General features: G+C 47.7%; 2 protein-coding genes across 9 annotated transcripts; both read right to left on the reverse strand.

Annotated features, from left to right (window-relative positions):
• Positions 1-383: 383 nt before the first annotated feature.
• Positions 384-8,038, reverse strand: FBXO39 (F-box protein 39). Of its 4 annotated transcripts, none has more exons than XM_070560958.1 (4): positions 7,905-8,038; positions 3,082-4,187; positions 1,944-2,120; positions 384-1,625 (listed from the first exon to the last, which is right to left on the reverse strand). In XM_070560958.1, the coding sequence occupies exons 2-4, from the start codon at positions 4,105-4,107 to the stop codon at positions 1,497-1,499; spliced, it is 1,332 nt and encodes a 443-aa protein (XP_070417059.1). In that variant the 5' UTR covers positions 4,108-4,187; positions 7,905-8,038; the 3' UTR covers positions 384-1,496. The 4 variants fall into 4 exon arrangements, with proteins under 4 accessions (XP_070417059.1, XP_070417056.1, XP_070417058.1 ...); XM_070560955.1 differs by lacking the exon at positions 7,905-8,038 and adding an exon at positions 6,989-7,212; XM_070560957.1 differs by lacking the exon at positions 7,905-8,038 and adding an exon at positions 6,989-7,137 and having other exon boundaries at positions 3,082-4,217.
• On the reverse strand, positions 7,976-24,943 carry XAF1 (XIAP associated factor 1). 5 transcript variants are annotated; one of them, XR_011523182.1, is made up of 11 exons: positions 24,883-24,937; positions 24,494-24,562; positions 22,690-22,825; positions 22,037-22,093; positions 21,481-21,676; positions 20,324-20,719; positions 20,158-20,243; positions 10,151-10,492; positions 9,393-9,539; positions 8,288-8,359; positions 7,976-8,130 (listed from the first exon to the last, which is right to left on the reverse strand). XR_011523182.1 is itself a non-coding variant. In XM_008519355.2 (9 exons), the coding sequence occupies exons 2-8, from the start codon at positions 24,523-24,525 to the stop codon at positions 8,303-8,305; spliced, it is 906 nt and encodes a 301-aa protein (XP_008517577.2). In that variant the 5' UTR covers positions 24,526-24,562; positions 24,883-24,943; the 3' UTR covers positions 7,976-8,130; positions 8,288-8,302. The 5 variants fall into 5 exon arrangements, 1 of the variants encoding a protein (XP_008517577.2); XR_544796.2 differs by lacking the exon at positions 20,324-20,719 and having other exon boundaries at positions 24,883-24,940; XR_011523181.1 differs by lacking the exon at positions 9,393-9,539 and having other exon boundaries at positions 10,151-10,449.

The raw sequence follows: 24,943 nt of genomic DNA on the forward strand, positions 1-24,943 counted from the left end.
ATTCCAGCCGAGGCTCCCCTCTCACCTGGAGCAAACCACCTCCTCTCTGGTCCACTTGGCACTTGATGGCTCCCAGGGGCCCCCTGGTTTCAGCATCCCATGACTCTTTAAGGTGTCTTCTCCCTCCGCACCTGGGAGCTCCCCACAGCTGGGGACCCCATTCCCCTCACCAGTGTCCATCTTCTCTGAATGTTAGTGAAACAGGGACCATCTCTACCCACCAGCACTGAAGGGACATCCAGATGAGACAGAGAATGTGGAAGTTCTGTGAAACTGAAAAGACTAGATAAATAGAAACTTTACCAAAGGCCTAAAAAGCTATGCATAAATATGGACCCAGCATACAAAAGGCGAGACAGACAAAATTTGAAATGAGACACTTGTCCAAAGTATTCTGAGATTTTATTAATTTATATCTATTGAAAAAAATCCCCATATACACAAAAATCTCAAAAGACCAGAAGCAATACATGTCTATGGCCTGGGCTCAGGAATTTATAATTACTCCCTGTTTAAAACACAATAGATTTCCTCAATTATAAAAATAGCATATGGTCACTGTATAAAAATTTGAGAAATAGGGGGAAAGCATAAAAAGGAAAATAAAAACCACCCATAATCCCACCACTCAGAGATAACCGTTCACATTTTTGGTGTATCTCTTCTGTGCTTTCAAAAAAAACCCTTGTGTGTGTTTTACGTGATTGATATCACACTATGTACACAGTTTTATGTCCTACTTTTTCCACTGAACACTGCATTAGGAACATTTCCCCATGACATTGTAAATTGCTTGTAAATATGTGTATAAGGGCCGCTCCTGGTTCAGCCCACGCCTGAAGACCAAGCGTTCACGGCAGGCTGGGCACCACGCTCAGAGATCCAAGTCTACACCACCCATAAATTAGGGGCTGAATTCCCTCTGGCGGGGGACATCTGGCTCGGAGCAATCTCCTTCTAAACGTGGGACTTTCCCTGCTCCCTTTGAGGACACGCTGGCAGGTTCCCATTCACCGGAGATCGGGCCTGGCCCACGTAGGGGTCAGAAGGCTCTGCCGTGAAGGTTGGCCAGGATGGAATGCTTTCTGAACTGACAATGCCAATCGGGAGAAACGGCATTTCTATGTGCTTCCCGGCCAGTCACCCCGTTTCAGGAGCACAGGTTAGCAGGAGTCAGGGTCCCCCAGGAAGATGCGGCTCTGAGCCTCCTTGGGCTTCTGGCTCTGTGGCTGACGGAGGGGGTCGAAAAGCAAAACCAAATGACAAAAAGGAAATCATCCCAGATAGTTGGTAAAGATAGCACTTTACAGCCACCCGGGGCCCTCACGTCACCAGCAGTCCCAGCCTTCGCTGGGCCGTTCCTGTTGGTGTGGAACTGGGGAGAAGGAGAGAGAGGGAAAAGGGGTGGGCGTAGGGGATGCTCCCAGTGTGCTTCTAGGAGAACCGGATGGTCAGGTTCAAAGTGCTCCTGGCCTTCTCCCTCTGGAGGGCGCTCGTCACATCATGGGGTAGGCGATGACAAAATAGTTAAGCTCTGAATCGATCAGCTTTCTGTACTTCCTGTAAATTTCTCGCAGGGTCTTGTCCTCTTCATTTGTCTCATATCTGTTTGTATAAATTCTCACCTGGCCGAGACAGAAACACACCAGTGCACACACACAGTCTAGGACTGCACCCTTCAGGGACTGAAAACAATTCGGATGATGCATACGTACAATTGTTGGCAGAGTCAAGAAAAGCCCAAACCCAACTACTGAGGCAGAAAGCTCCAGATTCCCACCCGGGAAATAGTTAATTTCCAGTGGGCAGACGCCCGTGAGACGCTGCCCCCCACTCCCTGCCTCGTCTCTGACCGTCGTCTCAGAGCAGAAGCGCCGTGGCTGGACACCCGGACCTCCCCACTCTGTCCCTGTGGAAGCAGCCCTGGGGTTGGGGGCTCTCACCTTGAGCGTGCGCAGGGCACACTGCCCTTCTTCCTGACTCTTCAGGATCCGCTCCACAAACCTGACATCAAGGAACGCCCAGATTTTGAAGTAAAACAACTTCCTGCAGGACAAGATGAGGAGGTGCAGCTCCTCGTCGAGCGACTCGTGGTTGTTGTTGAACTCGAAAGTTAACTTCTGGAAAAGCACCAAAGGGGGAGCTGTGTGTGGGCCAGGACTGGCTGGACCACTCGGTGACATTCCCACGACTTGGCTTTGGGCCTGACGGCCGTGGTGCTTCAAGGGCTGTCCTAAGGGACACGGGACAGGCAGTGCATGGAGGAAGTGGTCTGGGAATGAAGGCGCTCTCGTGCAAAATCGCGACACCTGGAGTTTGGGGGCAATGCTTTTGGAGTCCAGAGACCAAGGTGCTGGTCCAGCCCTGCAGTGGAGTGACTGGCCGGGTGACTATGGGAGGGCCACTGTACCTCAAGTTCTTCGTAGCACCAAAGCATAGTAATGATGTCTGCCTGCCCAGTTGAGGGCTACGTGAGCATCACATGAGCTATTAGCACTTTGAAGTCCCTCATTGTTAGTAGTGGTGTTTATACCTATGAATATCAATCGTCACAACCTTCTGTGAGGTCCTTAGGAGGGAAAGAATGATCCCAACTTTACAGATGGGGAGCTGCCAGCTTAGAGAACAGCCCACACCTCAGAGCTCTTCAGTGACTTGGGGCGAAACCGGCTTTTTGTTTGGTTTGGGGTCACCCCTGTTTGCTGCATGCTGCTGGGACCGGGTGGCAGGTCGGAGGAGGCTGCTGACCTGGTACTCACCTGCAGAGGCCCATTCTTGCTCCAGCCTCGCAGCTCTGAGCTGGGGATATAGGGGTTTTCCTTGATTGACAGCCAACCAGAAAATTCCTCGTGTTCCACGTGTAGGAAGTGAGCAGCAGCAGCTCCTATCATCTGCTGTGGTCTTAGGGGGCCAGGGGGAGGCTTGGGTTTGGTAACATTCCCCTGGACCTCAATTTGAGATTGAATGAGTGTGTGCAAGCCCAGGCAAGAGCAGGCAGCCGGGGGCCTTTCCCTGGGGGGACACCGGTAAACTGAGCGGCAGTCATTCCTCAAAAGCCACCCCCAACCAAGTCATACCTACCTGCAGGGTGTGCCGGAAGGTGGGCAGGAGATCCACCAGGGTGGGCCTCATCGACCAGTCTGGGTCACTGAAATAGCAGCTTCTCAGACTAATGCTCCGGATCGGGATCTCCTGCAAGAGGATCCGGGCCAAGCGCTCGTACTTCATGACCCGCTCAAAGAAGAAGTTCACCTTCAGGTTGGTGGCGTGCCGGGCCAGGTTGGCCCAGGACATGCCCCAGATGACCTGCCCGTGGGGGTCGTGGATGTGGCACTTGATGTTTATGGTCCAGAGGGTACCAGCGTTGTTCTCACACAGGTTCTCGAGCAGCTCGTCGGAGAGGCAGTTGTAGTTGAGGGTCAGCGACGCCAGGTTGCGGAACGTGGCCATGGTCTTGTTGAATTGGGGGCTGCTGTAGATGGCCAGGTGATGGCTGAAGTAGTCCTCGATGTTGAGCTCCGAGGCCATGCTCTCGTTCCGTAAGTAGCTCAGGGAGTTGAGGACGTGGCAGCCTTGCTCCACAGTCAGCCTGGCCCCCTTCAGGTTGAGATAATCCAGGTGTTTGCCCGTCTTCTTTAAGAAGAAGCTCAAGCTTTTGATGAAGGAGGTCCTGATGCTGTTCCTCCAGACGAGGCGGTCCAGCTCCAGGTGCTGAATGGAGAGAGATTTCAGACGGTTGTTACTCTTGCCCAGACACGAGAGAAGGCCTCGCATGGTGATCTGGAACTTCTTGGTCAAGACGGCATTGTAAGGATTCAGGAATTTGATCTCCAGGTGCTCCAGATAACGGCCAAATTTCTTTACATACCAAAGAGCAGACTCGAACTCAGAGGCGTGTACCCTGGAAGGTCTCCCACTGAACGTGATGGTCCTGGACCGCCAGAGGTCAGCCGAATACATCGTCTGGTTCCACTTTCTGCAGACAAGGGCCGCCCTGGACCGGTCCCTGTCTCCTAGCCACCAGAAGACACGACGCAGGCACACATCGGGCAGGGCGGCCCAGCAGCTCTGCTCTTGGGGCTGGAGCAGTTGGCGTTCCTCGTCCATCGAGGAACCGGGGTGCCCGGTGCAGCTGTGTGGCAGGCAGGGCTTCCAAAAACGAGGAAAGAAAAGCAATCACTCGTTTTCTGTGGGGAGTAAGAAGGAAGAGCCATTACCTGCCAAACAGAAATTAGGCCCAATTGAACGAATGTGCACTGTGTAATAGGCATTGTGCTGGTATGGGGGGTGCAGTAATAAGGTCACCATCCAGTCCACACCTGTAAGGAATCACAATCCACCAGGGGTCTCTCAGGGACACAGACCAGGACTCAGTTACAACACAGTGAGTGAAGGGAAAAGGTTCAGGCATATTCGTGGTGCAGGGTAGCACAAACGGTGGGTGATTAATTCTGTCTGGATAAGAAAGAAGTACAGAGGGCTGCTTGGAGGAGGTGACGTCTGAGCTGAGTTTTGCATGGTGAGTAGGATTTGCAAGGCAGACCAGGTCAGCCCGGTGGTGGTGGTGGAACTGATGCATCCCAGGGCAGAGGGACCAATATGCACAAAGCCACAGAACTGTGAACGCACGCGATGTGGTCACATTTGGGGAACTAAAAGTTGTTTGGAATTTAACTTGTGAGGGGCGGGGAGGGGAGGAACTGGAGCTGGAGCAGTGGGAAGTGCCGGGTCAAGGGGCCCTGAGGGATGGGACACAAGCTGGGTCCTAGAGGCCGGGGATTCCCTCTGGGCCCTCTCCCCAAGACTCTGGAATTCAGGTCCCCTTCTCTGGACGAGAATCGCTGCCCATGTTGACTACTTTGATGACGGCTGTGTTTACATTCAAAAGGTGGAGCGGCAGAACAAGGGTGGAGGACCCCAGCCACGGTCACGGGGATCCAGGGAAGGCCGGAGGGCCACATGTCTGGAAGTGATGTGGTCAGTCTTCAGGTAGAAAGGAGAACTGGGCGAAGGCCCCTCCTGATACGGTGAGACCTCAGCCAGACCTTCCACAGCCATCTTCTGAAATCTTCATGACTTTGCTTTCGATATTTCTCCTGCCTGAAAACTCCCCACCTTTTTCTTCCTCTCCCCAGCCCTCCACTCTTTAAGGTTCAAACCTCACCTCTCCATAAAGCTTTTATTGGCTACTTTACCAAGAGGCCCAAGATGACTATCATGGCTCATAAAAACTCCCAACTGGAAGAGATCTGAAGTTGATTTCTTTACACATGGAAACTGAGGCCCAGAGAGGTAAAGGGACTTGCCTATGGTCACACAGTAAGTTATAACAGGGCTCAGGCTAGAACCTGAGCTTTCTGACTCTTTCTCCTGTACTTGTTTCCTACCTCGACTTCTTAGGCCTCAGGTGCAGAGGGACAAGTTCATCATATTTTTCAGTTCAGGACAGACATTTGTCTGTGCAAGATGTCTTTTTAATTTTATTTATTCCCCTTTAACTCTATGTCCCACTCCATTGCCTCCCACCACAGGCAACTATTCCACTGTGTCTGATGTGCATGTTCTTGTTCATGTGTGTGCCCACCAATTGTGCAATTAATGCGTGTAAGCATCACTCATGTTGCTCGATGTACATCTTACCCACTGCATCTATCATCTGAATAGAACCCATGGGGGGCACCCCACCTTTCGTCCATCCACTCTTGCTGTGACGGACCCGCAGCCTGCTCCAGCTGCCACCAGCACCACAGTGGCATGAGCATCCTCAGGCGAGCTCCCACAGGGGACTTCCCTTGGGATCTTCTCCCCTGTCTTTGTCCTCACTGCCCCGTCAGCACCTATAGAACAGTTTGGCTCCTGCCTCCAGCTGGCCCTCCCATCTCCAGATCCAGATGTGGACTTTCACATGGGATGTGGCAGCAGCCGGTCCCCATCCAGGACACAGGGCTCCAGCGGGTTCCCGGGCCTCTGACTCCATATTCAGCTTGCCCATTCTCCTTCCTCGCTCCCCAGTGTCCATCCCGGACTATAAATCTGTGTCTAAGCCTTTCTCTCCCACGGGACCCACACACCCCTTGAGACTAGGGGCAGCCTCGTTCTTCTATGGAGTAGGTACTTAAACATCTAACAAATGAAGAAATATAGTTGTGCTTTCAATCACATATACACTGCCGGTGCTAGTGACCTTGAGGACTTTGCCTGGAGCAAAGCACCTAAGAGATGCTCAAGAAAAGCTAAACCAATTCAAAAGCTAAGCGAAACCCTCTGCCCCAGCAAAGCCACCGGTGGGAAGAATTTAAGCCACAAGGTGGGGTTGGAAGAGTATCGTTGGTGGGCTGGGGAAGCTGTTGCAAGTAGTCCAAAAGTCCCAGGTGATTACTGGGAACACCCCCACCCCAAGACCTCCTCACCAGTGGGAGGCAGTGTAGCTACTGGGTTAGATCCGGGTGCCGTCACTTGCTACGTGTGACCTTAGGCGAGTTAACGGATTTCTTTGTGCCTCAGGCTCCACATCTGTAAATAGGGGTAACAAGAGTACCTCTCTCCTAGTGTTGGGAGGATTAAATGAGCTGATACCCGGAAAGCTCCAGAACAGTGCCTAGCACAGAGTAAACGCTATACCAGTGTTAGCTGCCATCAGTAAGTCGGTGCCAAGGGACTTCTGCACCACCCCTGTGCGGAAGGTGTGAACACACCCTTTTTACAAATTGGGAAACAGAGGCGTTGGAAGGTTAGGGAAGTCTCCGGATGAGATCGCTGGGTAACTGGGGAGGTGGGATTCGAACCCAGCGTAAGGACTCTCCAACCTAGGCTCGGTCCACCATATCACACCCCTGCCAACCCTGGAAGGAAACTTAGGGCGTCCGGTCACCAGGCAGGGGAGGTGGCCGGAAGCTTCCAGGAGGAGGCTGGTGGGGAGGGCGGCCCACCCCACCCCGCACCGGCTTGGGGGCGTCCCCGGCCTGCGTCCACCGCGCCCGCCTGTTACCCGCTCGCTGCGCCCCGCCAGGGTTGCGCCCGGTTTGGGCAGCGGGGACCGCGGGTGCGCCTGCCTGCTCCACCCGCGCCGCCTCTGCTCCACGCCGGCTCCGCGACCTCCAGGGTCTCGCTCTGCCCCGACGGAGGCGGAGGCCAAATGTCAAGCAGGGGCCGCCTTTGTGACGCGCCGCCACCACCTGCGGGGCTGCTCATCCCCACTGGGCGCAGGGGCCCAAACCTGGGGTGGCCAGATCAGTTGATTATGCGCGTGGAGGGCAAGACGTGTCCCCGCGCAGACTGTCCGGGGAGGTGCCCTGGACTGGGGCTTGGAGGCAGGAGGCTTGGCCCGCGGGCGTGGTGAGGATGGGCATGCCCCGCGCCCTTCCCTCTTCATGCCAGGAAGAGGTTCTGCCCCGAACTTGGGGCTCAGGTGCGCTCAGTCCGCCGCCTTTCCCGTCCTGACCCAGCCCGGGCTCCTGTCGAGTCTCGGGACACCCAGCTTGTGCGCATCTCCTTTGGAAACCACCCGGCGAGCTCTGCCACCGCTTCCACTTTCCCCAACTTAGACAGGGCCCCCAAGGGAAAGCCTTAAACGTGACAAAGCCTGAGAAACTCCCCATCTTTCCAGTTTCGGGAGGGTGGGGTGCACTAACCCACCACTTTCCTTGGCCCTTCCCTTCCCGGCAGGGCCTGGAGCCCTAACGCATCACCCCAAAGGCAGGCAGGAAGGCGGGGGTGTATTGTTTGCCCGTAGCTAAGTGCCTCTCTAGGTTTCCCCAGGTCTCCCCAGCGGATCTCCCTGCCGAAGGGCTTCAAAGGCGCCCGTTCGCGCTCCACTGGCCCTTGCCTACCGCAAGCCTCATTTCTCTCTCCCGCCGCCGCTTCTCTTGTCCCGCCCCCGGCCCTTTCCCTGTGCGCTGCCTCACCCTGCTGTCCCGGCAGCCACCATCCCTGGGTCGGAAAACCGCGAGGAATCTAAAGAAAGTGGACAAGAAGCTTCCATGGAGGGGGTCTTTACTCTCTAGGGACAGAGCGGCCTTCCCCAGGGCGTCCAGGCTGTAGGGCCTGGGTGCTTGAGCAGAATTCTCAGGCAGAAGAGCAGAGTCTTTTTATCTCCTGGTTTATCTGTAGCTCTTGGACAAACCGACATCTCTGTTCAAAAGGAGGAAAATAATTAGCATCCAAACCTTTTCTTCTACAAGAAAGAAACCCAACAAATAAAACCCATCTCCTTTTGCAAGTAAAGACTCCCACAGAAGGCAAGCAGGAAAGGCAGTGTAAAAATGAAATCCTTTGAGTCCGCAGTTACCTTTTCTCTCCAGATCTAGCTGGAGTTTCTCACTTGTTTTCCTTTTGATGAAGCTAACCGCAAGCATTTCTCCTAAAGAAATGGACATAAAAAAAAGGTCGATGTGTTTAAAGTCGGAAGTGCTAGTTCCCGCGATAGCTCTGGACAGCGCTCTCCCCACTTCCCGGAGGGCAAACCCTCAGCTGCAGATGGCACAGAAGAGGCACGGAGCCCACCGAGCCAGGAGAGGACTACGGGAGGCTTGGGGGCGATGTTTAACAGAGGCCTGTCATCATGAGGGGCGTGGACGAACAGATTAGAGGACACCCACACCAGGGACTCATACAGCCAGTACGGGGAAAAAAAAACCTACATCATTTGACTTGGAGGGCTGTCCTGTGTATTGCTGAATCATAACATTAAGATGCAAAGAAATGTGAATAACTAGACTCCAAACGTGTATGTTTGTATGTAATTATACAGTAGGGTGGACAGATAGAATATAGGCTGCCCAGTTAAATTTTAATGTCAGAGAATTTTTCTTAGTTATAAGTATGTCCCATGCAATTATTTTGTGGTTATTTTTGTCCCAAGTAATGTATTTTTATTTGCTAAGTCCAGAAACCCTATTATAGAAGGACGCAGAAAAGTATGGAAGGAAACGACAAGTTGTGGGAGGCACGAGAATATGGCAGTAAGAACTGCCCCCCGGTCACCATCTTCATAAAGTTATATGCGTCTGTGCATATAGAGATGGGTAAAGAAGTTAGAAAAAAAGTCGTAGGTCTATCTTTTTGTGAAGAGTGTGCTTCATATATCAAATGGAAAAGGCAAGCGGCGGAGTAATGAGTAGATAAGGTAATGCAGGGGGAAGCAGAACAATCGAACCCAGGGGGGCTTGTTCAGTGTGTGCGAGCAGAGGGGCAGCTTTGAAAGGACAGCCAGCAGGCTGCTGCAGGTGGTGTCTTGGGGCGCAGACCCTGAGAGGTGGGGTGGGAGTGGCGGAAGACTAACTTTGCTTTTTTATTTCTCTGAATGGTACTCTATTTCTTTGTGTGGTATTATGTCAACTGGTCACAACAAAATCTAGTACTTTTGCATTTTGAAAAATATCAAATAAGGAAACCTTTTTCTTTAAAGTGAGGCATCCAGTCTGGACTTTAAGAGCATAAGCGTAGGGACTCTATACACGTGGATTCCAGGCCGGACTCTGCCACTCTCTAATTGTATAATCCTGGGGAAGCTACTCAGCCTTTCTGTCCAGTGTCCTTATCTGTAAAACAGGGATAAAATACCAGCCTATTGTTTCCAATGAAGATTAACAATTTGTAAAGAGCTTTGCCTTGCAACTGGCACATAATGGTTAACCACCACTAACGGTAATTCTTATTATTACTAGAAAATTATCTAGGATGTAAAAATCAGGATATTGAGGGAAATGGCTGCAAACTCCAGTCTGCTGGAGGCAAACCTTGATGTTCTGGAGGCGAGCCACCAACTGACTTAGGATCTTGACCAACGCTCTGATCCCTGGGCCTCAGTGCCTTATCTATTCCATGAGAGAGCTGGGCTGGATGCCTGCGGCTGCATTCGTTTACTCAATAGTTTTGGAGCATTTGGTGTGGTCAGCCCCTGGGCTAGGAACTGGAGACACAGAGATGGAAGTCCCGGCTCTGTCTTCAAAGGTGGCCCAGCCTCTGAGAGATCAAGCAAGTAAACCAGGGGACAGGTGCCCTGAGAGAATGGATTTGGGCACACAAGAAGGGGAAGATTGGAAGCGCCTTTCCAGCATCAATGTCTGAAAATATCCCGCAGGTCTTAGATTTTTTTAAACACTGTCCAGATGGTTCACAGCCAGGTAAGGAGAGAACAGAAGCTGGGTACCTGATGTTGGTTTAGGGTTGGCAGGGGAAGGAGGATTCCACACTGAGAACATCTCCTCAGAATGTCATATGCTGCCTCATCTTCTATGGGAGAAGTGATCCTGGCCTTGGGCTTGGACTTCAAAGGCAGATCCATGGTTTTGTTTGCGCCTCTTGGTGCTTGCTTTGTTGACTTTTCAGAAGGAAGAGGAAATTTGTTTTTATTTTTTTTCTTGGGACGGACATCTTTCTCTGCCGTGGAAGATTGATCTTCAGCAGCCTGGCTTGGAAGGGATGGAGGAGGAATTCTTGGCTTTCCAACTGGAAAATATTTCACAGACTCTGAGACTGTGCGACATTTATCCTGCAATTTGTAAGTAACACAACAAATTAAAAAATGACTTCAGCTTTAATGGTTGGCCAATGCAATAGACTAGATAAACTGCAAACTTCCCAGTATGAACACTTAGAAATTCTGGATAAAATATGACAAACATTTAAGTTGGTAGCTGACTTTGCAAGAAAAAGAAAGGCCCAGGTTCCAGGAATGAAGACCTGACCTGTTAAGCACATGAGCTGACACTTTGGGAGGAGACGTGGGGTCTTGCTATGGGCTTGGATGAGAGAAAAGTCCCATCCACACAAGGTGGGGAATTGGAAGGAAGATTCCCCTTTTCCTGCATGAACCTAGGAACCTTGAGGGCTAAACGATGGTGGCTAAGAGAAAAAGAATTGGCTAAATGGGAAAGGAAAGTGGCAAAGAAGCTTGTCTGAATTGGGCTGGACTTTGAGTGTGGGAAAGAAAAACTGATGCTCCTAAAAACTCGAAACCACAGGTCCATGCCATTTTTGTTTTTGGGGTTCAGATTTACATTAGCCTCATGGTCTAGGAATTTCCAAACAGAAGAATTAACTTAAAAATTGAGATATATGGCAGAAGCAATCACAAAATCACTCTGGAGGGTACACAACCTCAAACTAGGTCATACAGGCTTCTCACAGGTACAGTCCCACCAAATAAAAACTCACAATTCAAACTTACAGACACACAAGGAAGCACTCTACCTTGAGTCAGAGTCATAGTCACAACCAATAGCAGGACTAGTTTCTAAGAAGTTCAGATAATAGAACTATAAGATAGAGACTGTAAAATTAATTAATTAAAAGTGATTAAAACAAGAGAAAAGAAGAAGACTCCATGAAAAAAGAGTAGGCAAATTTGAAAGACAGATTAATAGAACTTCTAGAAATGAAAAATACAGACATTGAACCTCAATGGACGGGCTGAAAACAGCAGATTAGATTTGGCAAAAAAAGAATGAACTTGAAGATAGACTTGAGGAAATTAACCAGAATATAGGAAAGAGAAATATAAAATGTGGAAGTTAAAAGACATGAAATTAGAACCAGAAAGTCTAATATATATCCAGTATGTTCCGTATACAGAGTTGGGAGAGCAGAGAACTTTGGGGATTCAAAGAGATTATAGCTGAGATTTTTTCAGAACTGATTAAGGACATAAATCTTTAGATTCAGGCAGGAGAAATCCTGAGGAAGAGAGAAAAAATAAGCATATTTGAGCATATTGTTCTGAGCAGGATGAGTAAAAATAAATCCTCTCTTAGAGATATTGCAGTAAAACCACAGAAGATGAAAGGCAGAGAGGATCTTGAAATCACCCAGAGAAAAGGATTATCTACAAAGGAATGTCAATTACACCAAAAGCAGACTCACCAACAGCAATCACAGAGGTGGTAAGATGGCGGAATAATCTTCAAAATGCTAACAGAAAATAACTGTTAACCTAGAATTTGATATCCAGCTAAACTACCATTCAAGAATGCAGAGGAAGTTGGTGTCAAGATGGTGGCATAGGCAGACTCTGAACTCAACTCTTCCTGTGGACACAACAAATTTACAACTACTCTTGGAAAAATTATCCCTGAGAGAGAACTGACAACTGGATGAAAAGAACACCCGCAACAGGGGACAGTGCTGATTTAAGTGGAAAAGGCAGAAACTCCTTTCCACAGAGAAAAAAAGCCACTTTCCCAAACTGTGGCACTTCATGGCTGGCCGAGAGCAATCCTAAGGTACGCAGCCTTCCCTGGAGGAGTGGGGGATCTGAATGGGAGAGCTTTACCACAATAAGCAGCTGTTGGACTCAGCACAGCTGAGACAAATGTCAGAATATCTGGCTTTGCTGGCTATTAACAACAACAGGGGATACTCCCAGGAAAGCTATCAGACATAAGGGGAAAAAAGCCTGCTCTTAAAGGGCCCCCACACAAATTCACCCATTTTGGAAAGCAACCTAATATCACCAGAAAGAAAGATTCACAGTCCTTTGCTGAAAAGAGATTCACCTGATAGGCTCTCGGTGCATCTCAGTGAGGGGTGAGACCTCTCCAGAGACTGCGACTTTGGTGGCAGCCATTATCGTGACCTAGTACAGGCATGCTGCCATTGATGCAGGCAGACACCATTGGAGTTCTTCCCCTGACCTGTTAGGGCAGGTGTCTGCCCCACCCACTAGAGCACTGATTTAATCCAGCTCAGCTAGAGCAGGCAGCCCACCCTTGGGACTGGCCCCATCCAACAGCAAGCCCTCGGGCAACCTGTGGGCTTGAATAGGTAGGGTGCCTGGATCCTCTGCAGCCAGGTGAGTGGGTTCACCTCTGCAGGGCAGGGTGTGCACAAGGAGTGGGTGGAGTGTGTGGGACCTCTGCTGTGGAGCTACTGGGCCCACTTAGAGAGTTGGGGTGTGAGTACGGGGCAGGACTGTGTTGATGGTGTGTGTGGCCCTGTAGGTGGTAGGGCTTGTCAGCTGCAGAAGACTTGTGCTTCTCGAACAGCTACATAGGGGATCAGCCCCACCTTCCAAAGCCTGAAACAATTGGGTGCTCCCGTGTCTGGGACCAGCCCTACTCAGCTGCAATCCTGAGAGAGCTGACAACACCCTTGCAGGCTGGAGGCCTAGAGTAACTGTAACCCCCTGAGTCTAGCAACCAGCCACGCTGGGGGCCTACTCTCTTAACAGAAAAACTGCAACAGGAATGTGCTATTAGACCTTGCAGCCAACTGTGCTGAGGCTCCTCACACCTGATAAAGTGACTGAAGGGTCCATAGCAGCCACACACAGCTGTGCATTACAACCAGCTGGCCAGGGGGACAGCTTAGCCTTCCTGGGCACCTGCAGCAAGAGCAATGCTGCCACAACAGAAAGACACACATGGTTCACACAGGGGTTCCTCCTGGAATGTCTGGAACTGGTGATGAGAGGGAAGCACACTTCTGGGCCTCATAAGACATCTCTTACATAAGGCCACCTCTGCAAGATCAGGAGACATAGATGACTGACCTTATACATAGATATAAGCACATAGAAAGAGGCAAAATGATGAGACAAAGGAATACATTTCAAGTAAGTGAACAGGACAAAACCCCAGAAAAAGAACTAAGTGAAACATAAATAAGCAATCTACCTGACAAATAGTTCAAACAAAAAGTTATAAGGATGCTCACTGTTCTTGGGAGAAGAATGGATGCACTCAGAACTTCAACAAAGAATTGGAAAATATAAAAAGGAACCAATCATAAATGAGGAATACAATACGGGAAATGAAAAGTGCACTAGAGGGACTCAATAGCAGAGTAGATGATACAGAAGAATAGATGAGCAAGCTGGACGAAAGACTAGAGGATATCACTCAAGCTGAACAGATAAAAGAAAAAAGAATTAAAAAGGACAAGAACACTCTAAGGGACCTCTGGGACAACATCAAGTACACCAGCATTTGTATTACAAGTGTCCCAGAAGAAGAGAGAGACAAAGGGGGAGAGAATCTATTCGAAAAAGTAACCTAAGGAAGACATCCAGGTACAGGAAGCACAGAGAGCACCACACAAGATAAACCCAAAGAGGCCCACACTAAGACATATTATAATTAAAATGTCAAGAATTAAAAATAAAGAGAAAATCCTAAAAGCTGCAAGAGAAAGACAACAAGTGACCTACAAAGGGAACCCCATAAGGCTACCAGCTGACTTCTCAACAGAAACCATACAGGCTAGAAGGGAGTGGCATGATATATTTAAAGTGCTGAAAAGAAAAAGACCTACAGCCAAGAATACTCTACTGGGCAAGGTTATTCAGAATGGAAGGAGAGATAAAGAACTTCCCAGATGAGCAAAAATTAAAGAAGTTTATCATGAAGAAACCAGTCTTACAAGACATGCTAAAGGGATTTATTTAAGTGGGAAAAAGAAAACTGCAAATAGGAATAAGAAAATTATACAAAAAAAAAAAGGCAATCAAATCCCTGGTAAAGGCAAAAATACAGTAAAGGTAGCAGATCAACCACCTATGAAGAAAATATGAAGGTCAAAAGACAAAAGTACTAAAATTACATATTTCCATGATAAGAGGGTGACAGATACACACATACAAAAAAAGGAGGTTAGATATGATATCAAAAACATAAAATGTGGGAGGGGATGAATAAAAGAGTAGAGCTTTTAGAAAGAGATCAAACTAAAGAGACCATCAACTTAATATAGACCGCTATATATCTAGGTCTTCATCATATATGAACTTCATGGTAATCACAAACCAGAAACCTATAATAAATACACAAAAAATTAAGAGAAAGGAACTCAAACATAATATCAAAGAAAGCTACCAAACCACAAGGGAAGAGAGCAAGAGAAGAAGAAAGGAACAGAGAAGAACTACTAAAACACCAGGAAAAAAGTAACAAAATAGCAATAAGTACATGCTTATCAATAGCTACTTTAAATGTCAATGGACTAAATGCTCCAATCAAAAGGCATAGGGTGGCTGATTGGATAAAAAAACAACACCAGTATATATGCTGCATACAAGAGACACACTTCAGGCCTAACAACACTCACAAACTGAAAATGAAGGGATGGAAAAAGATACTTCATGCAAATAGCAATGAAAAGAAAGCTGAGGTAACAATACTTACATCAGACAAAATAGACTTTAAAACAAAAACTGTAACAAGAGACAAAGAAGGGCACTGCATAATGATAAAGGGAACAATCCGCAAGAGGATATAACACTTGTAAATATCCATGCACTCAACAGAGGGGCACCTGAATATATAAAGCGATTATTAACAGATATAAAAGGAGAAATAAACAGTAATACAATAAGAGTAGGGGGCTTTAACACTCCACTTACATCAATGCACAGATCATCCAAACAGAAGATCAATAAGGAAACATTGTCCTTAAATGACACATTAGAGCAGGTGGACTTAGTAGATCTATATAGAACATTCCATCCAAAAACCACAGAATACATGTTCTTTTCAAATGCACATGGAACATTCTCCAGGATAGAGCACATATTAGGCCACAAAACAAGTCTCAATAAATTTTAAGAAGATCGAAATAATACCAAGCATCTTTTCTGTAACAATGGTGTGGAACTAGAAATTAACTACAGGAAGAAATTTGGAAAAGCCACAAATATGTGGAGATTAAACAAAATGCTAGTGAGCAATGATTGGGTCAATGGAGTAATCAAAAAATACTGAAAGACAAGTGAAAATGAAAACACAACATGCTAAAATTATGGGATACAGCAAAAGCAGTTCTAAGAGAGAAGTTTATAGCAATACAGGCCTACCTCAACAAATAAGAAAAATCTCAAACAAACAATCTAACAGTGCACCTAAACAAACTGGAAAAAGAAGAACAAACAAAGCCCAAATTCAATAGAAGGAAGGAAATAATAAAAATCAAAGCAGAAATAAATGAAATAAAGACTAAAAAAAAATAGAAAAAAATTCAATGAAACTAAGAGCTGGTTCTTTAGAAACAACACCTTTAGCTAGACTCACCAAGAAAAAAGAGAAAAGGCTCAAATAAATAAAATCAGAAATGAAAGAAGAGAAATTACAACGGACACCTCAGAAATACAAAAGATTTTAAGAGAATACTATGAAAAGCTATATGCCAAAAATTGGGTAATCTAGAAGAAATGGATAAATTCTTAGAATCATACAACCTTCCAAAAGTGAATCAAAAAGAAACAGATAATTTGAATAGACCACTCATGAATAAGGAGATTGAAACAGTAAACAAAAATCTCCCAAAAAATAAAAGTCCAGGACCAGATGGCTTTCCTACTGAATTCTACCAAACATTCAAAGAAGACTTAATACCTATCCTTCTCAAAGTCTTCCAAAAAATTGAAGATGAAGGGAAGCTTCCTCACTCAATCTATGAAGCCAATATTACCCTCATAGTAAAACCAGACAAGGACAAGACAAAAAAATAAAATTACAGGCCAATATCACTTATAAGCATCAATGCAAAAATTCTCAACAAAATATCAAATCGAATACAACAATATATTAAAAAGATCAGACACCATGATCAAGTGGGATTTATTCCAGGGATGCAGGGATGGTTCAACATCTGCAAATCTATCAACATGATGCACCATATTAACAAAATGAAGAACAAAAATCACATGATCATCTCAACAGATGCAGAGAAAGCATTTGACAAGATACAGCATCCATGTATGGTAAAAAACTGAATAAAATGGGTATAGAAGGAAAGTACCTCAACATAATAAAGGCCATATATGACAGACCCACAGCTAATATCATTCTCAATGGAAAGCCATCCCTCTAAGAACAGGAACGAGACAAGAATGCCCAATTTCACCACTCTTATTTAACATAGTATTGGAAGTCCTAGCCAGAGCAATCAGGCAAGTAAAAGGAATAAAATGGATCCAAATCGGAAAGGAAGAAGTGAAACTAATTTGCAGATGACATGACTTTATATTTAGAAAACTCTAAAGAATCCACCAAAAAACTTTTAGAAATAATAAAAGAATATGGTAAAGTTGCAGGAGACAAAATCAACATAGAAAAATCAGTTGCGTTTCTATACACTAACAAGGAAGTAGCAGGAAGAGAAATTAAGACTACACTCCCATTTACAATTGCAACAAAAAGAATAAAATACATAGGAATAAACCTAACCAAAGAGGTGAAAGACCTGTACACTATAAAACTATAAAACTATAAAAACTATAAGACATTGTTGATAGAAATAGAAGAAGACACAAAGAAATGGATTGGATTGGTGCTCTTGGATAAGAAGAATTAACATAGTTAAAATGCCCATACTTTCTAAAGCAATCTACAGATTCAATGCAATCTCTATCAAAGTTCCAACAACACTTTTCACTGAAACAGAACAAAGAATCCTAAAATTTATATGGAACAACAAAAGACCCTGAATAGCCAAAGGAATCCTGAGGAAAAAGAACAAAGCTGGAGGTGTCACACTCCCTGATTTCAAAATATACTACACAGCTATAGTAACCAAAACAGCATGGTACTGCCACAAAAACAGACACACAGATCCATGGAACAGGAGTAAGAGCCCAGAAATAAACCCACACATCTATGGACAGCTAATTTTCGACAAGGGAGCCAAGAACATGCAATGGAGAAAGGAAAGTCTCTTCAATAAATGGTGTTGGGAAAACTGGACAGCCACATGCAAAACAATGAAAGTAGACCATTATCTTACACCATGCACAAAAATTAACTCAAAATGGATTAAAGACTTGAGTTTAAGACTTGAAACCATGAAACTTCTAGAAGAAAACATAGGCAGTATGCTCTTTGACATCAGTCTTAGCAGCATATTTTTCAAGTGCCGTGCCTGACCGGGCAAGGGAAACAAAAGAAAGAATGAACAAATGGGACTACATCAAACTAAAAAGCTTCTGCACAGCAAAAGAAACCATCAACAAAACGAAAAGACAACCTAACAATTGGGAGAAGATATTTGCAAACCATATGTCTGATAAGGGGTTAATATCTAAAATATATGAAGAATTCATACATCTCAACAACAAAAAAAAATAACAACCTAATTAAAAAATGGGCAAAATATCTGAACAGACATTTCTCCATAGAAGATATATAGATGGCCAACAGGCACATGAAAGGATGTTCAACATCATTAACTATCAGGGAAATGCAAATCAAAATTACAGTGAGATATCACCTCACGCCTGTCAGTATGGCTATAATTAACAAGACGGGAAACCAGAAGTGTTGGAGAGGATGTGGAGAGAAGGGAACCCTTGTACACTGCTGGTGGAAGTGCAAACTGGTGTAGCCACTATGGAAAACAGTATGGAGATTCCTCAGAAAATTAAGAACAAATCTACCATATGATCCAGCTATTCCACTGCTGGCTATTTATCCAAAGAGCACGAAAAGGTTAATGTGTAAAGACACATGCACCTCTATGTTCACTGCAGCACTATTCACAATAGTCAAGACTTGGAAGCAACCTAGGTGCCCATCAAGGGACGAATGGATAAAGAAGACATGGTCTATATACACAATGGAATACTACTCAGCTATAAGAAATGATGAAATCTGGCCATTTGTGACAACATGGATGGACTTTGTCGGTATTATGCTGAGTGAAATAAGTCAGAGGGAGAAAGTCAAATACCATATGATCTCACTTATTAGTAGAAGATAAAAACAACGACAAACAGTCACATAGAGACAGAGGTTGGATTGGTGGTTACCAGAAGGGAAGGGGGGAGGAAGGAGGGCGAAAGGGGTGATTAGGCACATGTGTGGGGTGATGGATTGTAATCAGTCTTTGGGTGGTGAACATGATGTAATCTACACAGAAATCGAAATATAATGGTGTACACCTGAAACTTATATAACGTTATAAACCAATGTTACCACAATAAAAAGAATAATAAAAAAATGCACATGTTGAGGCAACTGAAGATTTCCCACACACAGGTTCTTGCTGGAGGAGCTACTGAGAAGGGTATTTCAGGAAGAGAGAGATCTTACCCAGAAGGAAAGCTTGGGATTCAAGAAGGAATGTGAGCGAAGCAAAGGGTAAATGTGGGGGTCTATCCAAACAGGCACAAACTGCTTAAAACGACGACAATAATGACTAAAAAGGAGCGGTATGCAACAAGGTGGAACTCGATTCTGGCGGCATTTACACGTAAGGTGGGGGTAGAGAATCAGAGTTAACATGTTCTCAAATCCATATATTGTTGGAAAGGAGGGTAGAGAATATGATTAATTTTAGAGTTTATGAAGTCAAGTATGCATATTAAAATGTGAAAAGTAACTACTAAAATGATAGAAATAGAATGTGAAATTGCCAAATTGGTAGAAAAGAGGAAAGAAAACAAAAAAACTTGCTCAGACAAATAAGGTCTGGAGATCCAGTTTATAACATAGTGATTAGAGCCAGAGTTGCTAAGAGACTAAATCTTAACTGTTCTCCACGCAAAAAGAAATGACAGATATGTGACATGATAAACGTGTTAACTAGTGCTACTGTGGTCGTCATATTGCAATATGCCAATGGATCCAACCAACACATTTTACGCCTTAAACTTACGCGATGTTATATGTCAATCGCAGCTGTGTTGGCACAGCTAACACACTAAACCATGCTTAGAACTTTGGAAGGCATGGCCTGTGAGTGTTTCCAGGCAAACCAACCAATCAATCAAACAAATCATCAAACCTCTCCTGAGTCCCCTTTTTGTACCCAGTCCTGATATCAGTGTCATTGTGGGAAGATGGAGAAAGCCATTCGGTTTTGCCAGGGAGCTCAGAGTCTGACGGAGAAAACTCCCACAAGGGACAGAAAATAATAATGCAGGTCTTATTGAGGACACAGTTGCAATGTCTAGCCCCTGAAGGTGGAAGATGTTCAGAGGTGACCAGGACAGCTGAACTGGTTAGGGAGGTTCCTTGAAGGGCTGGCACAAATGGAGACCAGTTATGTTTGCTAAATTAGCCTAAAGCAATTCACTAACATCTATTTTGGAACAAAGCAAAAATAAATATGGGAGCCTTTCCTATGCATGCGATGTAAAATTGGGCCCAGAATCTACTTTTCATATCACACTTTTTGGAATATGGACTAGTTACTGGCACCATTAGAAAGTGACTAATTACTACTCACCACGTGGTGGGAATACTTATCTCCTGGAATCATTTCGTTGCAATACCAACAGCTGAATTTGCATTCAGGAGCTGAAATTTCCTTCCCTAGGTAAGCAGAGAAGCAATACCACAAATGACTGTCTGTGACAATGGCAAGCCCAACTCTCCCCCAACTGCCTACATACAAGGCCTGTAGTCATGAGTATGAACTGCTCTCGGGGCCTGCCTGGCCGTGAGTGTCCTGCACTGCCGCACAGGCGACCCTTGGCCAAATCATCCACATCATTTCCTTTATGTCTGCAGACCTGCACCCAGGGCCCCAGGAAACCCCGATGGAGAGACGTTTTCCTGGAGCAGGACTGGTTTCTAAGGAGATGGAGAGAGCTGTTACCACCCATCCCATCCCATGCAGTCTGACTGCTCTTTCATTTCACCAATTTCCAAGTTCTGGGGTCAAACCAGGCGTTGTTGTATACGTCTTTGTTAATTGTGTTGAAGCTGTGTTGTGTTGTCTTGTTGAAGTCTGTTGTGTTGATGAAGTTGTGTTAAAGTCTTGTTGGTTGTGTTGGAGCCCAGCCATGCTGGAATGAAGGAGACAAACAAGAATCTCAAGCATTCCAGTTTTTCATTTGCCAGTTTTAACCTTGGGTAGGTTGTTTACCAGGAAAGTGTGTTATCCAAGGGATTTTAGGCTCTTTCCACTTTACCATGTTACCAAAACAACCAGTGAAGTCAACAGATCTGTCGCATTGATGGGTGTGTTCTCTTACACATACCTCATAAAGAGGTAAACGGGTCTAGAGAACATGGAATGGTACTACGGAGCCAACACCCAGGCCCTGTGGCTGGGAGCCACAGCAGGTTCCCCTCAGTCCATTGCCGATGGTGGAAAAAGCTCCAGATTTGGTGTTGGGCAACTTGTTTATCCAGTCTTATTTCCTCCTCTAGCAAGCCCCTGCTTCATTCTGTGCATGGGTTTCTCATCTCTAAAAGGAGGCAGGTGGATCTCTGCCAGGCTGGGATGGTGCTGGAGGAGTTCAAAGGAGGCCTCCCATGTTGTAGGGTCCCCATTACCTCTGCACCCATCTGTGGCTCCCAGGACCCCACCCCCTGGCCTCTTGGTCTCCCTAGAACAGTCATTTGAAGACCACAGCAGACACACAAGAAGGCCACTCTGGTACCTGGTCTAGAACTCGGATAGCCAGAGGAATTTGAGACATGCACATCTGTCATACAGACGCTCATCATCTGTCCTGTTGGGAGCCTGCGTTCCTGCATCCCACCCAGGAGATGCTCCCTTTCCTTGACGCTTCCCTTTTCCTCCCCAGCCTGCACTGCTCACCTTTCCCAAGCTGGGCCTGTTTGCCCTGACACACGTCCTTGTGCTGGGCCAGCGCTCGGAGCATGATGGGCTGGTCGCAGTCTGGGCAGAGCTGAGTCCGGCTGCCACAGTGGTACTCATGGATCTCTGCCTTACTGAGGCGCACGGCCAGCTCACAGAACTGACACGCAAGGGGGCGGTCCCTGCATTCCGTGGCCTGTGGGGAGGCAGGCAGCACAGGCATGGTCACTGGCCTGCAGCAACTGCAGCCCTGTTGGTCAGTTGGGTGGATCTGTGTTATTTCCCTAGGGGACAGAGGCCAATGAGAGAAAGTGCCAGAGCGGGGACTCTCCTCTGGGCATAGAGCTCTCTTGGGCTCATGGACTGGGGCAAGCCCTTCTGACCAGACAGCAGGACCTGTGTCCCTGTGGTGGGCTAGTTCTCTGTTGTTCCCTAAGCCGACTTGGGTGAGAAGAGAAAGGTTCGGTGGAAATCTTTGTTGCCAGCCCCTCCTCGCCCTTCCTCTCCTCCAGGCTGGCTGCTTGGTGGTTAAGGAGCAAGCACACTTGACTCTCACCTCATGAAGCTCCAGCGAGTGCTTCGGCACGCTCTGCTGACACATTGCACACCCGACCTAAACACGGAGAGAGACACAGTTCCCACCCAGCTCCTGCGGCCTCTCTCCACGTCTGCCCTGTGCTTTTGGTCGGGGTCTGTGAGCTCCTCGGGGCCGGGGATCAGGTGCGGGGACCTCAGTCTCCCTGCAGCACCAGCCTCGTGCAAAGGAAGTGTTTGTGGGACCCGCTGAGTTGAAATGGATGCCTGGGCTAGAGGGTCTCCAGACAGACAGACGAGGGACCCCAGGAGGGATGGACATGAAAGAGCAGGAAAGAAAAGTCAGCCTTTGATTGACGTCAGTCATGACTGCCATCTAGAACTTTCCTTGCCTGCTTGCCCTCTTCACAAATCTCAAAAGAACATTCAGCTTTTCCCGAAACAGGGACCCCTCATCTTGGCCGAACCCATCAGCCTGCAGGGAAAGGATTGGAAATGGGAAAACCAAGGCGTGGACTCAGTTCAGCGTGAGAAAGGCAGAATGATCGTTTCCACTTCACACACGGGGGCTGGGGTGAGTAGGGCCCAGATGGTTGCCCAGAGCTGCCAAGCAAGTTGCTGCGGCGAGGACTAGATTCTGACGGGTCTCCCACTGCTCCGCGTCTGCCTCCTCACCTCCTGGTGCCCGCTCTCGCAATGCTCTTCCATCTTCGCCTGGAGGACGGGTCCCTTGCACTCGGGGCAGAGGGTCAGGAAGAGCAGGCAGTGGGCCTCGTGGAGGGCCAAGTGGGCGGAGGCCAGGCTTCTTTTGCTGCAGGAGCAAGGGGGAAGAAAAAGAGGCTTATTTCTTGGTATAAAACATGGAGTCATATTTCATACCCCAGCTGCTGCGTGAAGATCTTTCAAGGCCTCAAGCATTGAAAATATGACGGTGATGCCCTCTCCTCATGTTGGTCCCCAATCAGAACAAAGCAAAATCATAAAATAAGTGTAAGGACGCTCTACAAAGCTCTCACATTGCCCGGGGCCGGGGTGGGGGGTGTCTGGGAAGGAGCGGGAGGGAGAGATCACCAACGGAACTGAGGAAACTTTTGGGGGTGATGGACAGGCTCATTATCTTGGTTGTGGTGATGGTTTCATGGGTATATACCTATGTCAAACATGTCAGATGGTGCACTTCAAAATTGTACCATAAATGCAGTTTATGGCAACTGTACTTCGGTAAAACTGTTTTAAAAATGAACGAACAAATATCAAATTCTTTCCAATATTTTGTCTTGTTTTCAAGTGTTCCCCTGCTTGGCCCGCGGCCGGTTGGGATCCAGTCCCGCCAAGCCCACGCCTCTTGCAAGGGCAACGCAGACTCAGAATCTCCACAGCAAGAGCTCCCCACGTGTCCAAGAGCGAGAGGCCATCCACCGAGGCCCTGCCTCCAGCTGACCTGTGCGACCTGCAGAGAGGTCCCAAGGCCCTTCTCGGAGACCCCGAAGAACGCAAGCCTTTGCGCCTCCCAGGTCCTGGGCAGGGGGATCTTAACAGTCCTCCTCATGAAGAATGCCTCCTTTCATTTCAACCAGCTCTTGCTTGTGGCAGCTTGGGAGGAAGGAAACTCAGTGACGGGCCCTGAAGACCCCAGCAATGATGAGCGTTGCACACCTGAGTCCCTGGCACATGGGATGTGGCCCGAGGGGAGTAGCTGGAGCCCGGGTCCTCTCGATCTGAGCAGGCTGGTGGCTTCTGCACTGCCCAGGCGGATGGCACTGAGAGTGCTTCACTTTCCCTCCCTCTATTCCTGCCCCTCTGCCTGGCCTTGCCCTTCTGCTCTCCCTGCCCCGTCCTCTCCTCTCTTCTTGCTGAGCTGGTTCAGACACCAGGGAGCCAGGAGGGTCTGGCTGGAGCAAAGCTCTCCGGGAAGGACCCTCCTGGTTCCCCAACAGGGAGGGAGCTTCGAGAGTGAGGCGCTCCTCGGCTAGGTCCCCCTGAGTTAGAGGGGTGGTCCTGGACGCCTGCTCTGTCCCTCTTACCCCACCCCACAGCTCCCTCTCAAGGTGGGGTGGGAGCGGTCCCAGAGAATGTCCGTGGGCCCCTTTCTTTCAATGACTGCTGTGAAGACCCTATGATCAGAACCCCAAATTAGGACTCAAGGTCTTGACAGTATGAGTAGCCCAGCAGGGACCATTAGCCTGGCTATTTGGCTTCAGGATTGGATTGTCCCAGAAAGTCCAAAATATCTCAGGGAGGCGGGCAGGGGTCAGTGACGTTAAGGTAACCATGACCACCTCTCATGGTCTCATCCTGTCAGAGAGCCACTGAGTTTAAACCCTCCTACCCCAGGGGGCCCCAGTCCCACCCCGTCCCTCCCGGGCGTTGTTTTGCACCGACCTTCGTGTCCCCACTTCTGAAGCAGCCTTGTCCCATCTGCCCCTCCCACTGGCCAGCCCCAGGTCCAGGTCCGCTGCCAGAGAAAGCGACTCCTTACCAGTTCCTGCACACCTGGAGGGCTCCCTCCATTTCTGGGCTCTGGAGTCTTCCTGTTGAGTTTCTGTTTCTTGTTGAAGAAGAAACAAAACTGAAAGTGTCCCACAACCCAGCCCACAGGTCCGGGGAGGGAGGGTTTTCAGAGTTCCCAGCCCAGGGCTGCTCTGAGCTTCCTGCAGCTGGACACTCCCAGGAAGCCCAGCCTGTGCTGTCACCCCGAGCTGCTGTCACCCAGTGCTGCTGGCACCCAGAGCTGCTGGCACTGGCTGTTTCTACAACCTCGAGGGAGGGAGCCAGAGGCCAGGCCCCTCCTGGGCAGCAGCCCCCCGCCCCCCCAGGCTTTATTTCCCTCCACACAGCGCTGACCACCGTCCCTCCTGTTCCTCTCACCGGCCCTTCCTCTGCAGGAGAAGTGGCTCGCCGTGTTGAACTTGAAGGCTGCTTCCTGAGA

This window comes from Equus przewalskii, chromosome 10, assembly GCF_037783145.1.
Source record: "Equus przewalskii isolate Varuska chromosome 10, EquPr2, whole genome shotgun sequence".
Classification (NCBI taxonomy): domain Eukaryota; kingdom Metazoa; phylum Chordata; class Mammalia; order Perissodactyla; family Equidae; genus Equus; species Equus przewalskii.

Excerpts from the sequence above, each read along its gene's own strand:
- FBXO39 (XM_070560958.1), bottom strand. The coding sequence starts at position 4,107 with ATGGACGAGGAACGCCAACTGCTCCAGCCCCAAGAGCAGAGCTGCTGG. Across the intron at positions 2,121-3,081 it reads CCTTCCGGCACACCCTGCAG|AAGTTAACTTTCGAGTTCAA; the intron begins GTAGGTATGACT and ends GTGCTTTTCCAG. Across the intron at positions 1,626-1,943 it reads GTGCCCTGCGCACGCTCAAG|GTGAGAATTTATACAAACAG; the intron begins GTGAGAGCCCCC and ends TGTCTCGGCCAG.
- XAF1 (XM_008519355.2), bottom strand. The coding sequence starts at position 24,525 with ATGGAGGGAGCCCTCCAGGTGTGCAGGAACTG. Across the intron at positions 22,094-22,689 it reads GCGAGAGCGGGCACCAGGAG|GTCGGGTGTGCAATGTGTCA; the intron begins GTGAGGAGGCAG and ends CTCCGTGTTTAG. Across the intron at positions 10,493-20,157 it reads ATAAGTATTCCCACCACGTG|GATAAATGTCGCACAGTCTC; the intron begins GTGAGTAGTAAT and ends TACAAATTGCAG.